Below are 27714 nucleotides of genomic sequence, written 5' to 3'. Positions count from 1 at the left end.
GTATTTTTGAAGGCAGAGAAAAACCCTCCAACCCAAAAAGCTTGTTTTCTATACTGCATGTATACCTGTGCAAGTAATCCATTGACTTGAGTGAGCTTTAACATGCCAGACACAGGCTGCACTCTCTCCACTGTACACTTGGCCATGCTGGTTTTTCAGTTAGCACACGAGATTCGTCCTGCTAGCCTGAACACATGCGAGTCAGCCTGCACATTTGTACCAGGTTTCCTGTGTCCTGGATTCACTTAAGATGCTGGGTTTGTGTGTTCAGTATCTTCACATACAGTAAATGTTTGTTTGAGGTATTTTGGTGTTGGTTCGTTGGGGTTTTATTTAAATAGACAGATGGCAACTCCAGCTGTAAAAAGGCATTTCAAAGACAGGAGTGCAAGAATAAGCCAATAAAGGGATGAAGGATGGAAAGGAAACTGCAAGAGTAGGCAACTCCTGCACCTTCCAACATATTTTTATAGCTACATTCCCACCCTACTCCTTCCAAGAACAATAGGCAAGGTTGCCTAAAGGTTATTCTTTCTTTGAAAACCAAAGTTCTTTGATTGTCTGCTCCACAGACTGCTGCCTTTTTCACATTTTCCCAAATGGTGTATTAAAATACGTCATTTTGTCATGGCAGTTTTGGACTGTGCTATACTATCTGTATGGCTATAGGAACCAACATGCTCAGAGGAAGTCAAGTGTGATATGTCACTCAGAAAACTCAATAAGAAATGTTTCTTCTTGCTTGCAGCTCTTCAACAAAGGATGAGTAAAAAAGAAAAAAACACATGGCAGAAAACAATGGGCCTTGTTATTGACAAAAAGACAAGAAATGCATATTTGCCAAGCAAATTCCTATATTCAATGATTCATGACAATTATTACTGAGGAAAGATCTGGTTTTAGTAAGACAAGGAAAAATGTAGAGGCTCTCAGATGGTTCCTGATCATTTCAGAACTCAGATGTTCCCAAAATATTTTCAAAGTTAGCTTATTTGATTTTTAATACTTGCAGTCATGCATGCAACTTTAAGCTTAGTGGAAAATCATTTTATATACCAAAGGAACCTGTCAATAGGAATTAATGTCACTGTTTTCATTGAAATTTTTTGCCACTTGATCCAGGACTTGGTTACTTTTCCTTAGGGTGGAAGGCATTAAGTAGCCCATGACTTGCATTTCTTCCTCATGATCACCTGGGAGAACTCCATCATTGCATGTTGATGCAAACACCACAGCAGAGCACATGAGAACTGAATGCAAAGTATCCTTGAATGGAAAGCCTGAGCTGTAAAAGCCATTGCCAGAGGGGATGAAGGCAAGCGAAATGAGCCCATCTCTAAGGCATATTACAAGGCGCTCTCAGGCAGTTTTTTTGATCACAATTTGTACCCATTCCCCAGAAATGCCTCTCCACCTAAGAACAGCAGAAGAGTGGAAGGCTCCAAGTCCATGTCATCATGAAGCCATAACTCACCAGCCAAATGCTTAGAAGTACATTTTTGGCGCAGGAAACCCCTTGGACAAGTAGAGAAAAAGGAGAGAAAGAACACTGGGATTGACATTGAAATGTAAATCCCCTCTGCCAATTTCCCTTCTTTTAGCTGCTTTCAAATTTCAGTCTCATTTACGTTCAGATTACTGTTTTATTGTCAAAATAAACTTCTCATCTCTAGTTTTCTACTATCTTCTCTGAAAAGAAATCTCAGGAGGTCAACCTTTATGCCTTCTGGAACCTAGGATACATTGGTAAAGAAGGGTTCCTGAAATTTCCTGTTATCTGTAGCCCCTCAGTTGCACAAAAGGACATCAAGCAGTGTATAGTCATTGCTAGAGAGAGACTCTGGGGCACATAGTGCACTATATTTCTTCAGCCTCATGACATAAAGAATACGGGAGTAGAACCAGTGGGAGGGAGGCTGCTGTCTTGCATCTGCTTGTGTTCCTATGACAACTTCTCAAATATCTTTCATCCTCCCTTACCTGACCTTACTGGCAGCTATGGGTATGGATGATAAGAAGCTTGCATGCCACATAGGCTTAACACTGTCTGCTTCCATGTGAGAGGATGAATGTTTTTTACCTATTAGAAATAGAGAAATCAACAGTGGTGAATGCACAGGAGACCACACAAAAGGTAACAGAGAAAGGAGACAAAGCAGAGAAGACAGCCTGAGGTCAACAAAAAACCCCAACCCTTGGACGAAGTAGCGGGTGGTGGTGAGAAGACTACAGGATGTGCAGACCAACAGTCTTTTTCCTTCTGAGAGCCAGCAAGCATTACTTAAGAGGAAGTCCATTTGTTTTCCTGAAATAGTAAAAATTTTTGCAAAGAGCCAGTCACAACTAAAACACAGAGTGCTGTATTATTCATAAGCATTGTAGCAAGCCTGGACTTGCCCAGTGATTATGATTTGTATGACAAACACAGCAGTGTAACATCTGCATTCTTTTCCTAGGGTGGAATATGCTACACCATTAATAAGAAGCACGTAAATAGCACTACAAGGTCACACATTGCTTCTCATAGTGAAACATACTTCCTATCTCCCACCTACCAAGGATCATAAATAGTTCAGATTATACATTCCAACATTAGTTATATCAAAATCTATAATATGATGGGGAAAGAAACTGGTTTGCTTCTCATAGTGAAACATACTTCCTATCTCCCACCCACCAAGGATCCTAAATAGTTCAGATTATACATTCCAACATTAGTTATATCAAAATCTATAATATGATGGGGAAAGAAACTGGTTTGCCTTTCTCATAAACTGCTCAATACAAGCTGCATTTGGCTGATGGCCACAGATCCATACCTTCACTCCCCTGCCTGGACTCCTTGAATGCTTTCAGAAGATCCAGGGGAAACTGAGCTTCAGCTCTCACAGAGCAGAGTTTCCCTTGTGCACTCCTTAACCATGGCTTGTTACAACATACCCACAGATGTGCAGCAGTGGGAAAAGGCCAAAGACCCCAGCTGTAGCCCTTGGTGGTGACATTCACATAGAGGTTGCAAGCCCTAACCATGCTCAGTGCAAGGAGTAAAAACACAACTGGAATGAGCATAAATTGCTTCAACAGAGACTGGTACAAGGAAGAAGACAGAATCTCACTCTCTGCCTTAATGTAAGTACAGATATTCATCTACACCTCGCTCCATTTTAGAAGATGAGCCAGGACCAACCTATTTGTAAGATAAACCTAATTTGTACCCATTAAGACTTACATTCTTTTAATCAGGTATCGTAACTGGAAATACCCATATTTGTCCCAAGCATAACATGAAATTCCATTAATTTCTGCATGCTGGAGCTCAGTTATCCTTCAGGTTTGCCACATAAAATTCTGAGCTGTGTACAGATTACCATGAAAATTTAAAACAAACTGTTCTGCTTCTTAAAGGGAAAGTGTGTTTCTATCATTTCTCTCTGAAAACAAAAAGAGGAAAAAATCATATTCTAACCTCAGGAGAGACTTTTACTAAGCTCAATCTACTGAAACTAGTTTTGCCTCCTGCTGCTGCCCAGCATTAATAGTTCAGAGGCAACACCCACCCCTCTCCACCCCCTAAAGTTGTATTGGTAATTTCATTGTTTAGCTATCTATAGGCTTGGAGGTTATTTTTACTACATCCTGTCAACCGTGAGAGGACAAAACTGCCAGGAAGAGGATGCATTAGGCTTTTACATTAACTGGTGGCAGAACTGATGCTCAAGATAGCCTAAGAGCTGGACATTCACTTGCTGACACAAGTGTGCTGTGTATTACTGACCTTTTTTTCCACATTAATGCTTAATTCACACGACACTATAGATCCCATGATCTTACAGACCTAGAGCTCAAAGGAGAAGAATCACAGTTTGCTAAAAGTACTAGGAAGGTTTAGAAAAACCCAGTTTATGCTGCTTATGGCAGGGAGCTCACATGCCAGCAGCCCTGAAGCACTTGCCTGGGCAGCCCAGTGAACAATTGCTCCATAACACGCAATCCCAACAGAAAATATATCATCTACGTATACCTCGTGCTTACAGAAAGTAATTCTTCTGACTTGTAGCTGGAAATCTTACTCAGTACCACAGTCCAATTTACAATCAGATGAGTATTGACTTGCATCCAGCTGGAAATCCACACTGATTACAAGCACTGGGCTGGGAGCATGCATTTGTAGGTTGCCATTGCTGTTTTATACAGTTTGCAATACTACAGAGACACAACAGCAAGAAAAAAGTTCCTTTCAGAAGAAAACTTGATCTAAAAGGCCATCACACCAGTCCAAGCCTCAGTCAAGGCCTCTGAGTGAATTTGCCAAGCCTTTAGCTTTCATTGTACCTTAAAGTTTTACTTTAGTATTTCATGTTAAATGGAACCTTGCCTCAATAAGTAACTGGCTTAGGTCCTGAAAAGGTATGTTATAATTTTAAATTCACGTCCTAAATTTTATATTGAAGGCCTTGCTTACACATATCATCAAATGAAATTATATTAAAATATCTTTTTGAAGTCAATAGAACTGGTTTTGAAAGAAATAGCACTAATTTTCAGAGCTATGGTGGTTATTTTAGCAAATGAAATAATTATTGAAGAGTTAAATAAGGGAGCCTTTGGTTTTTTATATATCTTTAAATGCTTTGTAGCGATAGAGCCACATGAATGCTTTTCACTTTATTCCCAGATACTCTACAGCAATTAACAGCTTTTTTTAAAAAAATCTGGCATGGGCCATATATTCTCAACAGACAGTGACCTTGACAAATGAACATTTAATTCTCTGGGCCCATTTTTTGCAATGAAATTAACACAGTGGACTCCGACTGTAAAATAAAAAACAACCAAACAAAACCAAACCTCTTGGCTTAGATTCACTTCCCAAGCTTAGGGGAATGCAAAATGCATGAACCAGGTCAAAAGTAAAGTGCAAGTGAGATAAATTATTAGCATTTTTGTGTTACAAAATAACAAAACAATGATAAAGAAAAAACATGTGGATAATAGCCTAGTGTCATCATGGTGGTGATATTTTCTGAGTCATGACTTTAGCTCCGTGCGCATGCAGTGGATGTTGTAAAGGGCAGTTTCTTCTTTCAGTAAAGCACTTAAGATCTTAAATGGCACATTGCCAGCAATGCTTTACAGAATGCGCTACAAAACAGCAAAATTAACTCAGAAATTATGTTATTGAAAATGGGAAATAAAGTGTGTTGGGCTTATGTCACTAATGTTTTACGTTTGACCTACAACATCAAGCTTTTGCTGGACTCACTTTGTTTTTTGTGAACATGAAAAAGAAATGCTGAATGGTACGCAGATGTAATTTCGACCAGCCACAGCCCTCCTGCTGGTTTTGTTTCCATCTTTCAGGAAGATGTTTTACTGCATTCCCTTGTAATACTGTGGGTGCAAGCTGCATGCTCTGTCCTGGACTTCGTTATGCTAGAAAAGTCATGAGCCTGTGGATTATCTATCACTCACAGGATTTCTAGCCAAAACCTGAAAACACCAGAGGATATTAGCTTTCCTCAGCTCAAACTCTTCATCTACTCGCAGGAGGAGTTACCAGTTGTGATTCACCACAGTGCACTTTGGGAAGGGCGGGGGGGCAAGATTTGTAGAGTACAAAACCAGCTGGCAGCAACAGCTGCTGAAACAGTCAACACAAACAGGTTTGGGGTTTTTTCCAGACATCCAGCACTCTCTATACTTCTGACAAGTTTCTCAGCCTTATGGTGATTGTTTGTTCACTCCAGCCCTCTCCATACCCTTGTTTCTCTGCCTTTTTCTTCACTGTGCCTCCTTTCCTCCTCTCTGACACATTCCTCTCCTGTTTTTTCTCAAACGAGAAAAATCTCCTCCAATAAACATATGTCTTATGCCAGAATAAAAGGATGCAGAATGTTTCTAAACGTTAAACAGGACATAGGATGGCTATTTTCTGTTACCTCCCCCCCCCCAAAATGTGTTACTAAACAAGAAATATGAGTAATTGCAGACTTAAACATAGAAGAGAAAGCAAGACAGTATAAATTTGCTTGGGAATAAAACAGCCTCATGTAATCATCACAGTTCCAAAAAGAGGTCATTAGCAACTGAGAGTTTAGCCTGTACAGATTTGTTGGAAGGCTGCTAAGAGAAAGACAGACAGCATGCACTTATAAAGAAGCCACTTGAGCACAGAAAGAAGCAGCAGTAGATTTTGAATCTAGCCCTAATTTACACAGATCCCTGGGTGTCCTTCCACAAATGACTGGAGGCTCTAACCATCAGAGTTTGGCAGATTTAGCAATGATAATCAAAGATGTTTTTGCTCTATCTCCCTTGGAGATTTCTGCCCCTATGCTGGAGGCAGCTGAACGAATAATGCATCTGCCCATCACTACCCTCGTTTGTAGCCTGGCATGTTAGTGCCAGCCCTGCTCCATCCATGATGTAAACCTGCACACCAAGCAGTTGTCTACAGGCTGCCAAAGCACAGCCACCCATTCGCTCCTGCTGCCACTGCTGCAAAGCAGATAACCCACTGCTGGAGTACTTCATCTTCCCAATTTACAGAGGCACTTATAGTAATGCACGCCTGCCGAGACTTGCGTGAGTGGGAGTTGGGAATGCAGCCAGGTCCTGGTGCATCTGGGTAAGTACACAGCGATGTACCATAACCACATCCTACCTGCCTTGGTCAGGGAGGGTAAGAGCTGGGTAAGGGCTGAAGGAAGAAGGAGATCTAAGGCCCCTCTTTCTCCTGTAACCCAGTCTGTTAGGCTGCTCTGAGGCAGCAACTTTTGTCAATACACAAGAGAGTAAAAGCAGTAACAGACCAAGGCAGGCGGAAGTTCAAAATAGCACCTTGCTAAATTTCTCATGGTTTGTCATTCCATTAAAAAATGTTTATGTTCTGTTTATTACAAAGACTAAACTCCCCTGCCCTCTGCTCTGCCAAAGCAGATTGCTCAGGAAAAGGTTGCTGCAGTACCCAGGCCTGTTCTGCTGACAGGTTGCAATCAAGGAGAAAGATACTTACAAAGTAAACAAGGTTTCAAGTCTGGTCATGCTAACCCAGTTCATTACAGTTATGCCACAGGAACATCTCTCCCCGCATCCTTCTCACACACACACCCCCCCCCCCATCTCTCTTGTTCATTATCAAGCCTTTTTCTCTCTCCCTTCAGATTTCCTCTAGGCCCTACACCATCTGTCCAAGCACTCCTTCTTTTTATGCACACTGTTGCATTCTATTCCTTCTCTGTCTGTGATCTATATTTAGTTGTTTTCCTGTTTATATACCCCTCCAGAGAGGGGTATTGTTGAATGTGACTAGTCAGGAAGAGAAACAATGTGGTTAGAACACAAATCCTTTCAGAAAAGTAATTGGGATGAGAAACCAGACAGGATTGGGTAGGATAGAAAACGTTTTCCTAAGATTAATCAGACGCAGAGATCTGAATATAAATCCATAAAACCCCTTAAAGCAGCCTGATCAAAGCCAGAGAACACCTAAGTAGGAGAAGAAGCAAAGGCAAGGAAACACATGCAACCTTTTCGATTTGTTTGACACTGCTTTGACAACCCTACCCCCTCCATTACTAAGATAAGCCAACTTGGATTTTTAAGAATTACAATATCTATGTATGTTTACTCAAAATACCAAGAGACCCTGAGCGTGAAATCCAGAGTGCATGCATGATGAAAGCTCTGGGAAAAGTGTACTTAAAGATTTCTGGGGAGTTCAGCATTGGTTGGCCCATAGACATTTGAAGTGTCTTTAGCATAGGAGTAGTCAGTATAAAGCTGGTTCTCAAGAAGTTTGCTGCAGCACAACTTGAATCAGGACAGATGACAGTGCATGCGCCTGCCATGCCGGGACCGTAAAGAACAGGAATCCAGTGTCCACACCATGATGGGGAGCGTCTGTCTGGTCTGATGGACACTTGCTCAGCAAGTTAAGAGAGTGTTTCCCATCTTCATGTTTCTCACAGTAATAAATAGCTTGTGAACAAGGGGTGGGGGGGAGGAGGTAGGAATTAGTTGTGAAATGCAATACACGCATTAATAATGAGGAAGTTTGACAGGCTAAGTGAAATGGAGCCCTTCAGTGCAGAACACAGAAATCTGTTGTTTGGATCAAAAGAAACACCTGGAATTCTGCTTTGGAGTTTTATCATTATAATAATGCAATCAGTTTTGATTATCATACAGAATCAGTAGCTCTGATAGTCTTTAACATTACGGTAGTAAATGCATTGGCAGCTAAGGGGGAGCATTGGGAGCAAGTATTCATTTTCCTATGAAAGCAAAAGCTGGAGGACTTTGTAAAACATCACAGATATTTGAAAAACTCCAAAGAGGTATGCAACTAGTGATTTCATGTTTCATTTCACTGGTGTATATCACTAGTAGATGCACAGTATTGATTAGAAAAATACCTGTATGGCAGTAAGAACATCTCTTGGGACATAAGGCTTAAATGTAAATGTGTATCTGATCTGTTGCTGATGACCAGCAGACATTCCCTGGCCAAAGGGGTTCACAGCCTTTGCTACAACACCAGAAGGGGGGACAAAGGGAAAGGCTACAGGGTGGAAATAAAGGCAACAGAAAGATCACAAGAGTTTCAAGGGAAGGACACTTGCAGCGTCACATACTCTATTGAACTTGTTCATTTCAGTTGGTGGCAAGAATGGGTGTTTATAAGACATTTATAAACCAGGGGAGGGAAGCGGCTTAGCCTGCAGGATAGCCACTACAGCAGTGGAACAGAAGATGAATCTGAAGCAACTGAGAAAAAAAATATTTCATTAGCAGCCCTTTTCAGGGGCAGGAAGAGCCTCTTAAGGACCAAAAGGGAAAAGCCTGCATCTGTGGGGACAGGACATGATCTAGAAAACTGGCTCAATCAGGAGAACAAAACAGAAGGAACAAGGTCAGAAATTAAGTCATGCCCTGAAAATAATTTTAAGAGGACTGAAGATCCTGAAAGGGAGAAACAATATTTAAAATAAGTTACACGATACTGAGTTTGGGGGTAGATTTCCATGAATTGGAAAAAAAAAAAAAAAAAAAAAGTTAACTTTGCAGTAATTTTCAGCCCCAAAGAATGTCAGCAGCAAAAACCTGAAAACCTGAGCTGCCAATCTGGTGTCTAGCAGAACTAAACAGACCTTTACTCTGAGCCAATGAGAAGGTTGCGTATGGTATTCTGAGATCAAACTCTAATCCTCTTAGTAGCATTTTCCATGGAAAAACTGCCATACTATATGTATTTACACTGTTTATGCATTATTCATATGAATGTTATATACATACATACAATACAGCTGTAATTACAACATATTCCTTATACGCTGTATAATTCGAACCCCACTCAGAAACTGGCCTAAAAAGGAGCAAACTACTACTAGGCATTATTTGCTTATGTTCCCTTTATTGTGAACAAGAGAACAGACTGTCTGACAAAATGATGTGCATAATCTGGTTAGTGTAAAACATTTATTATGTGCACCAACTTGAGTCCCGTTCTCTGCTGTATGCATTAATGTCTCATTTGTAATTCATAGGCAAAGTGTAAGGAGCCTGTACAAAACAGGTCAGTTTTAATTCCAGGTTGTGGGGCACAGGTATATAGCCAGGACCTGGCAGAGAAATTTAGCAGCTTCACCATACAGAAATCTTGCTTTGCTATTTATGTATCCTGCAATCATCAGAAAATGTAACAATTTTGTATATTCACCCACTTGACAATTCAGCATGCAAACATGAGACATCAAGCTATCCAAGTAATTTGATAGCATGTAAATATGGCCCTACCCAGAAGAATTTAGTGCTAATTATTATAATGCATTATTTCAAGGATAGCACAAATAAAAAAACATATTCTTCCCAGACTTGCATGCTCCAAAGATTCCTGCCTGAGGACTCCTCATAGCATACTCTACACCTTCTCTTACTAGACAGTCTAAATATCCACTTTTATCCAGAGAAATTAATTATTCATGTCAGCAAAGCCAATATCAGCTAGCAAGGCAGGATATTTCAAGCAAATACTGATGCTCTATTATAATCCTGTAACAAGTATTCTAAAGCCTTGTGAGTTACTGTACTATGATAATTTTTCTGATGAATTCTTACTTTGGCAGCCTACACTTGCTATTAACATTTAGTGGATTGTTAAAATAATTCTACTCATAAATCAGCCATTTGATGTTAAGTTCTGTGAGGCTTTTTATCCATAAATTACAGATCAATGTCTCTTTTTCCCCTCAGTACGCCATATGATAAGTAGCTCCAAACAAATATATTTCAACACAAAGATGATCACTGGATTCCAAAAAAGAAAAACAGTCAGCTTCATGTTATGTTGCCTCCCCCTTATATCAAAAGCATCTCAGTAACCTTGACAAAATACTGCTACTATTTATTAAATGATATATAAAATATATAAAAATATATATAGTTTTTATATTTTTGTTACATTTTTATTATTTTTATTAAATATTTTAATAGATTTAAATAATCTTTATTTCTTTTATATTTTATTATATTTATTATATTATATACAAAGTATAGATAATAATTTATAGAATAATATAAAATATGTATAAATTACATATTAAATACTATTTATTACTTCTGCCTCACTCATTAGGTTAGAAGTAGGAACTGCTAAAACAAAAGAGTTAGCTTTTTCCATAGAATGGAAAAAATATTACTAAAAGACTGCACTATTATGATAAATAATCCCATTATTGAGGACTGTAGTATTTAAAGCCCAAATATTTATAAAGGTAAATAAACTGATCCACTTGTCTCTGCAGCAAATCCAAATATACTCACAAAAAAAATCCTAGCTTGCTTCCTGGCACTGAAGTATAGAAAGTGTTCTGTAAACTGCTCAGTGATGAAACCCAGTTTCTTATCAAGCTGGCCCACTCTCTCCTGCCATCCACCTCTGCTTGGTGTCTTGAGTGGCTAAGCAGTATGCTGCCACTCTTGTCCCTTCTGTTCCTCCATCTCTTTCTCTAGAACCCTATTTTCACGAATCCTGCATGAACATTATGTCTTTAAGAACACTATTCTTCTATCTCTGCTGAATTTGTGAATACTTTCAAAGCAAACGGGGCAAGGGCAACATATAAAGCCTCATTTCTTTAGGAAATTAGGATAAAAATTGATTCCGTTTTTCAGCAATTTCCTGTTTTCACAAACAGTCCCTCTCAGATGACTCTGCTACAAACACACAGCACACACTGACTGATCATTGTTTCAGAAAAGCAAATGAGAAACAATGTAAGACCCTGATGTTTTGGTTTCTATACAAGGGAACTGGCCTCTGTTGGGGTGGCAGAATACCTCATCTGTCTACTGCTAGTTGGGAACCTCAGCAGCTCAAAATTTGCTTAGTCAGGTTTTTTTATTTAATGAAAATGGAGACATAGACAGATATATGGATAAAAATTTTCCATGACTACAACAGTCTTGGTTGTAGCCACATACATCAAAGTGCCTGCCACCTGCAACTTGAGTGTTTCTCTCCTATGCATTGAAGATTTTTCAATTTAGAAGGAAAGAACAAGACACGCTCAAAGATCCAGTTAGGCAACAGCTAGAATTATACTGAGAAAAAGGGAGATTCCAGATTTAAGAATCTCAATATAATTTTAGAGGCCAAATATATAGATTATTGTGATCTCAGATCCAAATGTTTTGCCATCTTTAACCTCCAGCTCAAGCAAGTTTAGCCTGCTGGGTTCACTGACTTGGCCAGGGAGTATCTCTCCTTTACATGTATAATTATGAGGACACAAGTTTTGTACTAGCCCAGAAGTTAGTTTAAGATGCACTTAAATATGAGACAACGTTTCTTTACCGTAGTCTTTGTTGGCATCTTGAGGCCACCAACCAGGAGACAGACAGAAGCCAAGAAGGTTTACCTAGAGCAGGTTAGTGCATTCTCTTACATGTCATTTTTTGACAGGGAAGAAGGAATACTGCTTTATCAACAACAAAGCCAGTTTGGTAATGCGTTAAGTGTCACAACAAAAGCAATACAAGTTTTCTTCTGATTCATACCTGATTAAAATTCCAAGGGGGAAAAAAAAGAGGAATTTGATTTGCTTTTCCTTTTGCTTTGAATTGTGTAGGTTTGCACTGGTGTACACTTTATAGCATTGTGAATTTAAAGAGAAGTAGCCCTTAAATACCACGGTAAGGGTTCTGAATGGAAGATCTTTTTCTCATAAATGCCTAAGTTAATGCAGACTAGCTTAAAATTTGTCATGAAAATTCCATGAATAACCGTGTAAGTTTCAGCAAGCTGAAATGGATGATGACTGAGCAGAAACCATGCAAAGCCATCAGGCTTTGCCTGACTTCACATATCTGAAATGACAATGGACCAAAGTTAGCAGCTGATTTCCACTTTGAGGTTTTTTTGTTTGAAGAAAACCCAGGGGGCAAAACCAGGCAAAACAGGAACAAAAGCTGTCATGCAAAGCAAAATGGTAACATGGATATCTTTATTTCACTCTTTTCTGAGATATTGTAGATACCATAGTAACGATGCTTTAAAAACAGAGTACAGTGCTGTGAAAATGGTACTATATGGAGCTAAAATCCCAGACAGACATTTGCACTCAGTTGGAAGCACAGTTGAGTCATAGGTATGAAATCCTCAACAATACATTTGGGAGCCTGTGATGCAAGGGGACTTTCTAGGAGTTTTTGCTGCTGTTCTCCCTGAAAGATAAATGATGTCAAGATATTTAAACTATGGAAAGCCAGAATGAAGAGCCGTTTGAAGAGAAATAGATAAGAATTGTGGTATGTGAGGAGGTGGACATTTCTGAGATATGTAGTAAGTACTGTATCTGGGATTTGCTTCTGGTGCTATCTGACCATTGCCCAGCCTGGGAGCTGAGTGTCTCCTCTGAATCAGCACTTCCTCAAACAAAGCTTTGTTTTTACTGATGACTCCTGAGTTACCCCAGCAAACAGGGTGGAAAGTACCAAAACAGAGGCAGTACAAGAAAAGCAAAACCATGTGATTCCCATTGTCTGAGTCTAAAAAGCACAAAAAAAAGCTGAACCAGATGAACGATAGGGTGAAGGAAAAAGCAGAACTGTTACCTTACAAGGGAAACATCTGAGAAGGCAAAATAAGAGTTTCAGTAGACACCAGGAGCCAAGAGCCTTGTCTCAAGGGCACAGTTTCCATGAGTGCACAGCTCAGCATTTCCGCTGTCCAGCTGTACATGCCAGTGCACAACATGTTCAAATCTTCAACCTTTATTTTCAAGGGGAAGAAATGCCTGAAGACAAGAGTAAAGAATCATATCCCAGCAGGGCACAACAACTTAATTTCTTCTCCTCAATAACTAGAAAATGGGGACGTGATGTGCCTCCCTGAAGAGATGATACAAAATCCCAGACAGCAACAGCTCTCTGATCAGCAGAAAGATAAACAAGTATCTGTGGACCATAGCGGTACTCCACGGAGAGAGCTCTATTCTTACTTCTGTCTCAGTCCCATGAATGTCACACTAGCAAAAGGATTTAAAAAGCAAGGGGGAAAGGGCAAACTTTCTCTTGGCTGTGGTGCACACAGTACGGTAAATGCTTTGTAAGTCACCACTTCCCTGAGGATGGTTTATAATTGTCATGGTTGCGCTCATGAAAAACAACGGGGAGAAACAGATAAGCACAAAAGAAGAGGCAGAGAAAAAAACCCTAAACTGATCAATAAATGAACAAGTGGTCAGAAGGGGAAGCAAAGGACTGATTCATTTTTAATAAATAAGGCTCTTCAAAAAGCTGTCATTCTGAAATGACCCAGATTTTCTGCATTAGAAAAGATGACATTTTTTATCCACTCACTTGACATGCATTATGAGGAAAATGGAAATATTAAATAAAAAACTTTCCTTACATTTCCAGAGAAAAATCTTCCATACAGAGAAAGATGTCCAACTCCTATAACATCACAAATACCTGTCTGCTACAGCACTTCTTTCAATACAAACATTACTCAAATGAATTTTATGGCTTCTTTTGCAAGCCTTATATAGAAAGAGAAAAAACTTTTAAATCAAGCAGGGGAAGAACAGATAGTTGGCACCATTCACATAATTACCTTTTCCTAAGCAAACAGTATGATTATAGGTAGCTTACACCCTTTTATAGTGGAATACCCATTTTCAAACATAAATTGGCATGTAAACTTTATTCTGATGTTTGGAAACAATCTTCTCAAAAAGACAACTGGGATAAAATCAGTAACTTTTGGCAAATAATCACTATAGGTATTGTATGCTTTGGAAGTGACAGTTCTCAGAACCATTAGTGGTATTCCTTCTAATGTCCCATATGGGTTTTCCTGTCTGGGAAAAAATGAGAAATCTGTTTGCTAGATTACAAAATCCCTGTTGCTGAGATGGCTTTTATAAATTCATTTCATACCATCAGGCAAAAGGCATCATTAAGCGTTTTTTTCAGCATGTGGCCTTCCAGAGTGAAGTAAATACAGGTTAGTTTTCTCTTTTGTGGAAGAAGGCATGCTGTAACATCAATGGCATTAACAGGCATAGAAAGGGAAAAGAGAACATCTGGATGTTGCCATATTTGAACTTGTGGAACAGAGGGAAGTAGGTGAGTAAATATTATCTACCCTTACTCCGCGGGTGTAGTAAGTTCTGCTGCTCACCATCTTTTACTGGCATTGCCACGATATATTTTGATGTGACATTATTTTTTTCACAAAAATGTGGGAAAAACTTTGCAGGTGCATTGGAATTGTGCTTTTAGTAAGGATTCTTCAATTCTGCAAATGAAAAAAAATTGAAATCACATAGGAAAAAAAAAAATATCTCAGTTACAGATCATGGGAAACTGGTTTCTCTCCGGCTTTAGCAACTGGTGATGCTTTTCTCTTGTCAGTTTGCAGCTAACATGGTATGTGCAACTGCCTTTTTTTTTCAGACCACAGCTAATCCCCAAAAGTGCTCATCCTTATGACATAAAGGCTTCAGTTAGAGTTCACACTAAGGATAATGTACACTAAAAGTTTTTAAAGGAGAAAGCAAAGTCTCTCCTCACTCTCCTTCAGCTCAGTTTGATCCAACTGCTGCTTTACTAGCTTTATGTATTTTCTGCTTTACAATTGCTAAAACTTCTCCATGGACAAAGGAGGCCTCAATAAAGAAAATTAAGGAGGTTTATTACTTCAGGCTGGCAGGCATCATAAACCCAGACAGCTTTGCAACACTGGAGAGACTGACAGGGATTAGCTCATGCCTGCTTTAGTGCGGGCTTTCCTGCCTTTACACCACACAGTGCTGCTTCTGTGTGGATTCACATAACTTCCACCCACTTCTTGAGTGAGCCTAAGCACATGTCATCCTTTGGAAGGAGGAGTTGAAGAGAAGTTGACAGGAGGAAGAAGTAAGAGCTAAGACTAACTACCACACTTTATTTTCCTCCTTTTGTGCCTATTTCAATAGTTGCTATATGCAAAGGAGAAGGTGAACTACCAAAGGCACAAGAATCTGGAAGACAAGAAAAGCTACATCATCTTCTCCAGAGAATCATACATTCTTTCAAATTAAGGTGGTACGATGTGCTTCAAATCAGTTGTAAAATGCTAACACTTTGTATTCCTTTGTATTGCCATCACATGAAAGCCATTCACATTTTGAAAATGTCTTGGTTTAGCCATCTTGATAGTACTGGTTTAATGAAATGTCAAGGAGTTCATTTCAGAAGAAAGATCAGTGATTTTACTTCCCAGGAAAAATCTTCATATCTTTTCAACATAATGAAATGTTACTAAAAAAAACTTTTGAAGTATGTAGTATTTAACATCTGCATACATTTAGTAATCAAAAATTCTAATTCAGTGGTATGAAATGGACTTGAGCTGTGTCATGGAAATAATCTAATATAAAGCCTTCATCTCAGATGATACTTTTGCAATAATTGCAATGCATAATCATACAGGAATAAAACAGATACTGTGCACGCTAGCAGCAGATCCAGCAGGGTTTAAAATACTTAGATGACTTTTAAAATGAATGCAATTACAACATTTAATTGCTGTCCCAGGCATTTTCTTGTCACAGACAGAGATTGTCTCATACAGGAAAGACTGTCATAGAGATGTGCTGATGCAGAAATTAAAGGCGAAGATATCAGCCAGAGTCACAGGACCTGTCCCCTAGCTGCTCAATGAGGAAGTGGAGAAGACAAAGTTGAACTGCTGAAGAATTGTCTTTGTTACTCACTAGCAAAACAACATAAATTTCAACTAAAAGAAAAAACTCTCTCCCTCTGAGAAGTGTGGTGGATTGACCTTAACTGGAAGCCAGGTTCCCACCAGAGCTGCTTTATCACTCCCCTGCTCAGCAGCATGGGGAAGACAAAATAAGATGGAAAAAAAACTCATGGGCCAAGATAAAGGCAGTTTAACAAACACACCAAAACACCAAATATCCTCCCCAAGCCTTTTACTTTTTTCTTTTTTTTCCAGGAAAATTGCTTGTATAAGCATATATTATGAATGCTTTCTTTTGTATCATTTATCAGTGCTGGCAATGACACCACTTCCTATATAGCACATTCTTCCATCCAAACATGGGACCAAAGTACTGACTTCTGCGATGGTCAGGCTTCAAAAATGCCAAGAACAAGCCCTGTTTTGCCAGGGTGTTACCACCCCCAAAAAGGCTTAATCTGAAAGCTGTTCTACAATACACTGATCTTTTGAACCACTGTTCGAACTTTTTCAAACATTTTTGAGCATTTTTCAACAGTTCTCACCACCACGCTCATACATTCTTTATGGCATACAGTAGCCTGTGCAATACTGCTAGCTGAAGGAATTACTAGATTCTTTCCCTTCTAGGGACATAGTAAAGCTTTGAGTCTGGAATACATCTTTGCGTTAATCTGTATATGGAGATGTCTAAGGCTTAGTCTTGCAAATAATGATAGAAAAGACAAATTCAGCACAGAGTTACATTTGCAGTTTTTAAGGTCAACCTCTAATATCCCTCTAGAACAGAAATGTCTTTTTTTTATTATGTTTAAATATTATTTCATTACTTGTAGTAGAAATGGCAGCCTCTATTAAATTCTGTAGTTTTAAACTAGATTTCCATACAAACTTTTAAAAAAAGTCTGATCGTACCGGTATTCTCCTTGTTTAGTTCTACAGAACTTCAGAGAAAAAGAAAAGCACAATGTAAAATCCCAGACCCTGCAGAGAGCTGAACATACACACAAGTGCATAAAACATTTCACATGTTTACACAAAAGAGAAGAAAATCTCTTTTCCTGCTTACCATCACACTCAGTTCACCTCTACTTTTTACTCTTAGTGTCCAGCAGAAACTGAAACTACTTAGCATTCAGATATCCCTAAGGAAGCTCCATGTTCTAGGACTGAACTGACATTGTCCTCTTGGGCATCACAAGTTGGTACCACAAACACTTGTCTAGAGGATGGTGCTTCTGAGAACAAGCAGGACTGGATAGCATTTACTGTTTAATAACAGGTAAAGGTGAATTTCATAGATAAACACACACTCAGTTCCACTCCTTGTAAAGCTTTCCGTTTATTCAAAATGACCCTTGAAGGGAATCTTTTACTACCTTCTGCCAGTCACGCACAGCTCCAAATCTGGCCTTACAGGAAAGAGGCACGACACCCCTTAATTTCATCTAGAGTTTATATGAGCTTATTTAGCTAGTTTTCATATCTGCCATTTAGCTGATTATTACCATTACTTATCATCTGAAAGCAACACACTAGCAGCCTGTATCTCCCTTTCTTGCTCGTACACTGCTAACACAATGCCTAATAATACCACTGCAATCTGAGAAAAAGGTTTTCCTCACTGGAAACATTGTGGATTTGTCTTCTGTGTTCTCAATATACTACCAGTATCCTTGAACTCTTGGTTTTCAGCTAGAAAAAAGCTCTCGGCTCTCCTGCATCCCACAGTAAAAGCAGCTCTGCTAATGCAGAGCTAATAATAATAATAATGCAGAGCTAATAATAATAATAAATAATGCAGAGCTAAACTAATAATGGTGGCACACTTCACAGCTAAAGGATGGCTGCTCACTTCAAAGTCTTCCAAAGCCATGCTATAGCCACCCCATCACTAAGCACGCACCTACTGAAGGAACCTGCATCCCGAACTGTTTGCCTGGAAGGCACTTGCCTGTGTGCAAATGGTAGCAGTGCTGTGGGGACTGTGAATAGATGTATTGCTTGCTTCCTTACACATCCTCAGTCAGGAAGCTATTTTAAAGTCAGATTCAGGGATCCACTCATTCTTTTCTATTTCCTGAGACTTTGTTCTCCAAGGAAGCCAAACTGCCCTGTAAGAGCTGATGGCATCACACACACACAGTGTCCTGAGCACAGAACTAACTGTCACTCTTCTGCAGTTCTCTAGGTCTTTTTTAATAGCATATACTTTGACAGAGTCATTGCAGAACTGGGACTGTAAGTCTTGTTAAGTGAACAAAAGGAACTAACTAGCAAATATTTGGGTGAAAAGTATTTCTACTTGAGTAACTGGCCAATAAACATAAGGATGCTTTTTGTTCTGATTTCTGTCTTACTGTCCTGGGTTCAGCAGCAGCAGTCAGTTTTTCTTCTTCTTAGTAGCTGGTGCAGCGCTGTGGTGTTGACTTTTGGCCTGGGAATAATACTGATAAAGCCGATGTTTTCAGTTGCTGGTCAGAATGTTTACCCTGACCAAGGACTTTGTGAGTCTCATGCTCTGCCAGGGAGGAGGAGAAGCCGGGAGGAAGCAGAGACAGGGCACCTGACCCAAACTAGCCAAAGAGGTATTCCATACCACAGCACGTCATGCCCAGAATGTAGAACTGAGAGTCGCTCAGAAGGGCTAGAGCTCGGCAGGGTGGGGGCGAGGTACCTGTCGGTGAGCAGTTGTATTCTCTTCCCTTGTTATTTCCTTTATCATTATTATTATTGGTGGTAGCAGAAGTGGTTTGTGTTATACCTTAGTTATTAAACTGTTCTTATCTCAACCCGTGGGAGTTGCATTCTTTTGATTCTCCTCCCCATCCCTCCAGGAGTGGAGGGAAGAAAGGTGGGGGGGGAAGTAGACTGCGTGGTTCTAATTTACGGCCTGGGCTTAAACCACGACACTTACTTTAGAAATATTTCCATTTACTTGTGAGGACACAAACACAAAAAAGCACACACAAAAGGAGTCCTCACCTGAAACTAGCAGAAAAATGTATGAATCAAATGCTACTGATAACAGAAATAGGTACAGCCCTCTGAGCTCAGCCCTCTGAGAACAGATCTTTTGTGCCACAAGATCAGTCAAGCCACAACATTATAAACTAACCTAGAATAAAATTACACATTTTCCACTTGCGTAAAACCATGTTACTCCAAATTACTGCTAGGCAGGGGCTCAGCTGCCCATAGGTCCCAACCAATCCACCAGGTTCGGTTCTTGTCTTCCCAAATATCCGCAGGCAGATGCTCCAGGCTCAGGGAACCAGGGCATTACCACAGACACAGTGGAGAGGCATTCTCTCTCATTTCATTTATTTCATCAGTTGTTCATGATCTAGACAAAATGTGCATTCACTGTAACACTGCGTCATCACCAGTCACATGCATGTGTGTGTCCCATCAGCTGATCCTATCACAACAAAATTAAGACCTCTTCTGTTATATGAGGATATCAGGCCTCTGCTCTATGCCCAAACATGCATTTACCCTGACTATGTGACCAGAGTCTGTGTTTAATTGTATGATGTTTATCAGAATTCATCTGACATCAGAGCCCATGGATAGGGTCTCTCAGCACTGGACTGGATGCCAAATACCACCAGATGAAAGAATGATGCGGGAATTTAGATGGTGAAAATGAAGCATAAAATGACAATTTGGACTGGTCTTTGACAGGGTAGGTTCCTTTGAAATAAAAGTGCTTTTTACAAGGGACCATAGGCATCTAAATGAAAGGAAGAGCTTCTCCCTAACAATGTTGCTGTGACTGGCATAGGATGTTGCTCCTGAAAGTCCCTAACTTTCAGAAAAACACTTTTCCCACTCTACAGCAAAGACTGAGGAAAGGGGACCTGAAAAGGTTTCAAATGCATAAAAATCATGCTGCAAAGAAAAAGAAACAATCTCTTTTCATAGTTACAATGGGCAGGATAAGAGGACACAGGCTTAAATTGCTGTAAGACAAACTTGTGTTAAATGTTAGAAAAACTCTCAGATGCGAAGCATAATGTTGCAAAATATACCTTCTGGAGAGGTTATGGGCATTTACCATTAGAGGCTTATTAAGAAGAGATTAGCAAAATACCTTTGGTGGAATAGGTTCGATATAGCTGATGATGCCTAAGGAAGAGGAGGGGGTGTCCAGATTAAAGTTTTTAGATCCTTCCCAGCCCTATTCTTCTATGATTTTTCTATGGACAAGTTATCCCTACATCTACCTACATAGTTTTCCCTTTCTGTAGCTCAGTAGTTAATTTGAGGCTTATAGGAAGGAGCACATAGCAGGCCTGAGGTGCAAGAGACAGTCTATTTGGGACAAAGAAGTATCTGGGGAGGTGGGGATCAATTTATTATGAATATGTACACAGCGAGTAAGCTCCCTTACCAACAAACAATGTCAATAGGTAGAATTTTATCAGAGGACTTAGCTATTCATCATAATTCTCATTTTACAAACAGGGAATGCAGGGCACAGAGGTCTAAGCTATTTGTAATGACACAGCAAGTTATCAAAATGAGCCTGAAAACTGGACTTCCTGGCTCCTCAAGTGACCTATCTGATGGACTACATGCTCCGCCTGCTCCCCCTCCCTCCCAGCAAGCCATGCAGGACTGTGAGAATCACAGCATTTCCTCATAGAAGTCTTGCCTGCAGCTGGACGAAGTCAAGGCTACAATAGTGTCGGTAACTTCTACTGTAACAAGAACACCCATCACAAATAATCATTGCAAAAGGGGAGGGGAAAAAAACCTTAAAGCTGCCTCAGGACTTGCACCTTGCAGAGCTGATCTTAGGCTGTTAGTCCCCATTTCTGTTCTTTCACTTGCCTCTTTCTGTCTAACCTTTGACAGAAAGAATATACTCCTCTACCAAATTACTATCTATAAAAATTAAAAAGAGAAGACAGAATAAAGGACATACTACTGATAAAGACCAGAATTTTTCTTTATACAAGGACAGAATATTTCGCAAGCATTTGAAAGTGAAGCATTGCCTCGGCCCACTGTGCTAAAGGAGCAGTATAGCTCAGGATTTGCTGGCCACTTTCTTAAGGCTGCTGTAATTTAAGCCTGTAGGAAATCAGCATCAGAGCCTAAGATTATAAACGAAAATCTCTTGTACTAAAGTATTACAAAGTCAGTGCCAGTCCTTCTGCACTGTTCCTTACTGGACTGCAAAGGCTTGCTTCCATTTCCTACCTGCCACTGCTGGAATCCAAGGATGACCCATACTTAAATCACCCACAGGAGGTCCTGCCTCTCACAACTGACTATGCTGAGACACACCAGGGTCCAAAGTAATTTTGAATTAATTTGCAAGAACTCTGCTAGGCTCTAAGCCCCATACACAGATCAAACAGAACTTCAATTTACCATTATGAGTAAAACAAAACAAGAATTAAGAGAATTAAAGAATAACAAATTAAAAATACATCAGGAATGCAAAAGTGGCAAACACCTCCCAAAAGAATCAAGGACAATGTTTTAATTGGTTCTTTTCAAAAAAAACCCAAAAAACCAAACCAAATCAACAAATAGGAAAAGGCAACCAAAAAGAAAAACAAACTCAAACCAACCCCAAAAGGCTTCCGCACCACTGGAACAAATATAATCAAATTCTTTGCATACTTAGGTCTTTCCTAGGCTATTCAGAAGGCATATTCAACTTCTGATGCATAAATCAAGGGATATTGCTCACTACCATAAGATACATTCCACTGGGGCTCAAAGTCTTTAGCAGATCCACACCGTGCGTACTTTCCCCGGATGGTTTCACATTCATGTTCATCAACACTCAGCAAGAACCATAAACAAATCCCTTCTCTCAGATACACACATACAGTTCCCATTGACTTTGCTGGAATTTCAGATGACTTCAATAAGAACTCCGTATGCATGCAGAAAGGCAAAACTTGGCTCTGCACATTTAATAAAATTGCATCAATAGATACTTTATAAATGAAGGGCAATGCAGGCCATACTGAAAAATAATATAAACTGAGAACCCAAAAGTGTAGCCAAATAAGTTCAAATTTCAGCCAAGTTTTCCCAGAATAATAAAAAGGGCACACATTGTAGACAAGATGAAACAAAACCCCTGTAATATCTGATTTACCAGAGTGTACTCTGTCTCCTTTAGCAGGACAAAGTGTGATACCCAGCTACCTATACATAAGACAATGATCTTACTGTCTCAGATATAGCAATCATATTGGCATATGAAACAATTAAGTAAAGGTCAAGTTAGAAAAGCTGTGATTTGCTAAGTCATTTTCTGCATCTATATCCCTGCTCTGTAAGATATGAAGCTCACTGCAAGCGAATTTAAAGCTTAGCAGAGTGGAAAAAGTAATTATATTATATTAATAACTAATATTGTATTATTTTGAATGTACTCTAATAGTGGTACTTTTAATGATATTAAAGCTTGAATCCAGAAGTATCTCTCTAAAACCCTTCAACCCTCTTGCCTGCCTGGCTGGAACACCACCGCAAGAAAAATCCCACACACCTAGGAACAACAGCCACCTTCCAAATTTCAAATAACACATCAGCAACACAACTTCTGCCAGGTACGTTAGCTGACGCACACTAAGCAAAGAAATGCCACGTGTTTTCCTCAAATTTGTTCCCTTTATTTTACTTTTACTCATTCCATGATGTAATAACCTGTGCCTTTTTACTTCCTCTTTAAATTATCTACCTATTAAGATGAAGAATATTCTGACTTCTAAAAATCCAGCTACCAACCAGCTTCCTTCTGTTTGGCTGACAAGCGCGCATTAGGCTGCAATTACAAATTTACATACAGAAGTACTCAGGGATGGAAATCACAGAGCGGGCTTGATATTCATGTTTGGTTTTTTCCCCTTTAAGCAGGAACATCTCTGATGATTTTCACACTTACACAGCAAAACAGACTTTATGAATCATTTTTTTCTTCCTGGTTGGAACAACCCCTATTCCCTGTTGCATTATAATACTGAGTCACTTTGCACAAAGTTGGTCATTATAGCCAAGGGAGAGTGGATGAAATGCTCTGAACTTAGATGTGCAATAGGATACATATCAAACTACTTCTTGAAGCAAACTACTTAAAATCAGGGGGGAAAAACTCATTACAAGATAACTTACATAAAGGAAAACTATTTCATATATATTGAAAAAGTCCAGTAAATCTAGTATAATATTGATGATCAAAGGGATTGTAAAGACTTCTTTTCTCTTCTTTTTAATGAAGTGAGGGTCTGGCCTGTTACAAATGCTGAGTTGTACTGATCATTCACACTGGAACACCTAGTAAGTTAAATAGTGTGGTGGAATTTGTTTCTCCCAAATTACAGCACCATCAAATAATAGTTACAAAGTCTGACAGGGTTCTGCTGTCTCAAAATCACCTCCCCTTCTAACATGCCCTGACAGTGGCAGCCTGCAAAGACACTCATCTGGCTCAGAACTCCTTCATGAAATTCCAGGTCTACTTTCTGTTGGTTCTGCTGGAACACAGGGTAAGCAAATTCTAAGTGTATTGCAATGAACATCTATTTCAGCTTAGCCTTTGCAATACTGGGTTCACAGTGGGGAAAGAAGAGTCTTTTAGGACTCACCCGTCAGCCCTAGAGGTACAGGACTGATGCAAGGAAGGAGCTTTAACAACTCTCATTAATTAGTTTGTTTTAAATTAATAGCATGACTACTGGATGAGTGAAACAGAATTAGGTGCCCTGCATGATTAATTTTTCAAGAAAATTGCTTTTAAGGAGTTAGGAAAAACAAACAAACAAAAACACACCACCCCACCCCACCCCAAAAAAAAAAAAAAAAAAAAAAAAGAAAAAAACCTCAAAACCACCAAAAATAAACCACAAACCCAACAAAATACACTGGCCAAAACCTCTGCTTTTCTGCATGTCCTGTTTAAGCAATGACACATGAAGAACTTTGTGTTCAAACAATTACCTGGTACTTTAAATAGGACACTAAGGGAATAAGATTTTTAAATGTATTCACACAAGATGAGACTAATCCTCCACCTGGGAATACCGGTGCAAATCAGAGTAACTCCTCAGAGGTCAATTGAAGTACACCGGCACAAAACAGATGTGAAGCAGAGGGGAATCAGGCCCCATCTACCTCTATTTTAATGCAGAGGTTGCAGATCATCTGCAATGATAAAGTGAACAACATAAATATAACTGACATCTATTCAATTGATCGCACATCCTGCCGACTATTCACAGCTCCAAATATAGGGCTGAAGAACAATGGTTCAAGGAAGGGAGGCAGAAATCCTGGTTCTAACCCATTCACACATTCCTATCTGCTAATTCCTCTGACTTGAACTGCCTTCGTCTCCCCACACTGCTAAATCACTGCAGGTTTAATTTGACAGTCCCCTACCCCTGAAGAACTTCTTACCACAAAATAAAAAGAAAATATTGGATTCATGGGAGATAAGATAAATGTAGAAATCCGTGCAAGCGTAAGAGCCTACAGACAAACAAGCAAGAAAATCCCTAACATACCATATATATATGAAAGGCATTAACAAATTGACTAATTATTTGGAAACCTGGCACTGAGAAAGAATGGTATGCGTGCAGAGAAGGAAGACAAAAATATGAGGCTATGGCAAAGTACAGTACCATTTGTTCCAATTTAAGAGGATCTGTAATTATTTCCTACAACTTCATGATGTCCTGAACCAGCTTACTCCTTCCCTGCCAGGCTGATAAAAGAATCCTTAGCAACACACTAAATATATTATGCAATGTATTGAATGCCACCAAGAAAAAGCACTGAATTACACTGAAACAAAGAACATCAGGTGTGAACATCACTACCTCCAGGGAAAGATCACCTTTAACTGTTTATCACATCAGTAAATGCAGGCATTGTCCTATGTCTCTGTTACTAGCACCTAACGGCACTTGCCACATTTAACAAAGTTAAGGCAAATTTTACCTCAAATCTACTTAGGCTTGAGCTCTTGGACCGAGACTTCTTGCGGAGATAGACCGAGAAGAACCGACGCACTGTGAACTTCTTCATGTTCATGTCCATTGCCCTGTCCCAGCTGTGGCGTGCAGCACGAAGGAGCTGCGGTGCAGCCGGAGAAAGCTAGCGCATCCTGAATGCCCCCTATTTATATCCACAGGCAGGAGATCCTCCAAAGTATCTGCTTCTGTTCATCAAGCCGGGCACAGCTAGACTCGCAAGAGGTACACTGCTGGAGCCATGGGAGCCCACAACCAGCTGCTCGCTCTTCGGAGCATAAAGGCGTTACACTCCCTTCTCGCTTTCCAGTGTTTACATTTCAGTGCGGCGAGCCGAAGTCTCTCCTCACTCTCTCTCCCCCTTGCCTTAGGTCCTACTACATCCAATCAGGCTCTGCTTCGGCTGCATGCATAATCAGCTCCCGCAGATGACAGCTCCCTGCGTCCCAGGCATAGCAGGTCTGAGATAAATATTAGATGTGTCTATTGCTTTGCACTCCCTCTCTTCTCAGTCAGGCTCTTTCAATTTCCTGGTTTCCGAATCACATGGGGAATAGGCACATGCTGCACTTCTGTTTTTAGCTCGGAATTTCAACGCTGCTATAATTACTGAGAGCTATGGTGGTCAGATCTGAGAAGAAATCAGCTCCCCCATGAAAGTCTCTTCTGGGAGAAGGCTGAAAGACACTATGACCCCACTGCCAGAGCAGAAGGGTCTGAACCTCCTTTTATTCTGGGGAGTATGCAAAATAACATTGTTCCCTCCCTGAAACTGAAAAGCTTAAAACACTGTTCCCAGACTACCTGCTCGCTTTACATTAAAATACCTCATGCTGGCACAGCTCTAAAAATAGAAAGCACAATCTAAATGGGAACTATTACTGTTCTTACTGTACTACAGCAGGGAGCTACAGCCCTTCCAAGAGGTTAAATATGTACATCTATTTACAGGCTGTAATTTTGAGCTGCTCACTACACTGCAAGCATGGAGACTTAGAGCTGCACCCCCACCTCCCCCACATAATCACATTTTTCAGCTTTTCTTCAAAAACTAATGGATCTCAGTGTGGTCCAGAGACTGAAAAGCTTTCTCTCCCTGCCGCACACAGCTCAGGCTCCTTGTCCTTGGCAGCCTTTCCTTTCTGACTACTAAGAAGCACCCAGACATGCCTTTCTCCCATAACCACGTATGGAAAGCGAATGACTCTGATGACTTATTAATGACTCAGATTAATAAGCCCAGGGAGAGCTGACACCGTTACAGCCTGAGAATACTCTCAGAGGTTAAATGACTATAGCTCTCCAGTCAATTTGCTCTAAGAGAGAGACAGGCATTTTGCTTTAATTGCATGTCTGGACTCTGCCGTGAACTATGTTGGCTGGTCATGCCTGCTGCTACCTGCTTTGTTTGCAGGTTCCCTTTCTTCTATCTAAAGCTCGCTGCAGTCTGTATGTACCTGGGAAAACATTTAAAAAGAAAACAGAGTATTTTGGCATTTACGGTTTTTTTAAAAAAGGAGATCAGATTGGAAAGGCTACCATTTGTGCTAGTCTCTATAATTGCCTACAGCCTCTGACTCTTCTGTCTTGGACCACTGCTGTCTCCCCCAGCTTAAGGTAAGTGTAGCACAGTGACAGTCTGCTTTATCCCTTTCTCTTCATAGAGCCTCCTTCTGCTCTCTTCTTCTTGCTTCTCTGAATCTCTTGATTTGCAACAAAAGTATATCTTTTGGAATTGTTTTCAAGGTGCTGCCCTGGTGTACGTCACTTCAAGCCTAGGGCCGGTTTGCCATTACTACAGTTGTGCTGGTTCCTGGCTAAAGACCCTGGAGCAGAGGCAACCATTCCAGCAAAAACTGAGATATCTATAGGTATACCAGAACTCTTTCCACAAGAAAACTAATAAACAGGTAAAAGAAGCAATTTGGTTGGTGTAACTGTCAATGTCAAAAGTATTTGCTGATGCAGCCTACCTAGCCAAGTTTTACGTCTCCTCAGGACCTAGCAGCAGTAATATCCTAAATGGCACAAAGGCCCCAGGCACTCACCTGATGATCTGACCTTTCTCTCCACCGTTGCCTGCCCTGCCATGCTGCACAGCTATTGTTGCTGCTTCCTCCTGTGCCCTGCCCTCCTTCTAGCAAAGAGCTGTCCTGACACAAGTTAGGCCAGGTTTCGGGCTGACACAGGCTTTTGGCAGCCACATGCATTCCTACCTGTGTAAGCTACTTGAGCTTTAAAAATGGCGATCAGATGAGTTCAGGATAGCTCCCTGAACCTTTCCCATCACAGACACACCAAAATCCCACCTGGACAACTCACATCTTTGTTAATGCAGAGGAGGTGGTGATTTTGCAACTTGAATACAAAGCGGGTGTATAATATCCCACTCTGTGTGGTAATCAGCAGTGTATGACTTATACTACTTATACTAGTAGATTTATCACAACC

The 27714-nt window shown here is 40.1% G+C and overlaps 1 protein-coding gene across 1 annotated transcript in view; it reads right to left on the bottom strand.

Annotated features, from left to right (window-relative positions):
• The window catches only part of RPS6KA2 (ribosomal protein S6 kinase A2), a gene marked incomplete at both ends in the record, with an annotated part of 158389 nt that extends 133059 nt beyond the window's left edge, over positions 1-25330 (bottom strand). The window contains one exon of the mRNA XM_080616651.1: positions 25232-25330. Coding sequence (XP_080472777.1) covers positions 25232-25330 — 99 coding nt within the window. The remainder of the gene's footprint in view (positions 1-25231) is intronic.
• Between the last annotated feature and the right edge of the window lie 2384 nt (positions 25331-27714).

The sequence above is a fragment of the Psittacula echo genome (assembly GCF_963264785.1).
Source record: "Psittacula echo genome assembly, chromosome: 4".
NCBI classification, from domain to species: Eukaryota; Metazoa; Chordata; class Aves; order Psittaciformes; family Psittacidae; genus Psittacula; species Psittacula echo.
Note: the sequence above shows the minus strand (reverse complement) of the source record. Positions and strands in the feature narration are given on the sequence as shown.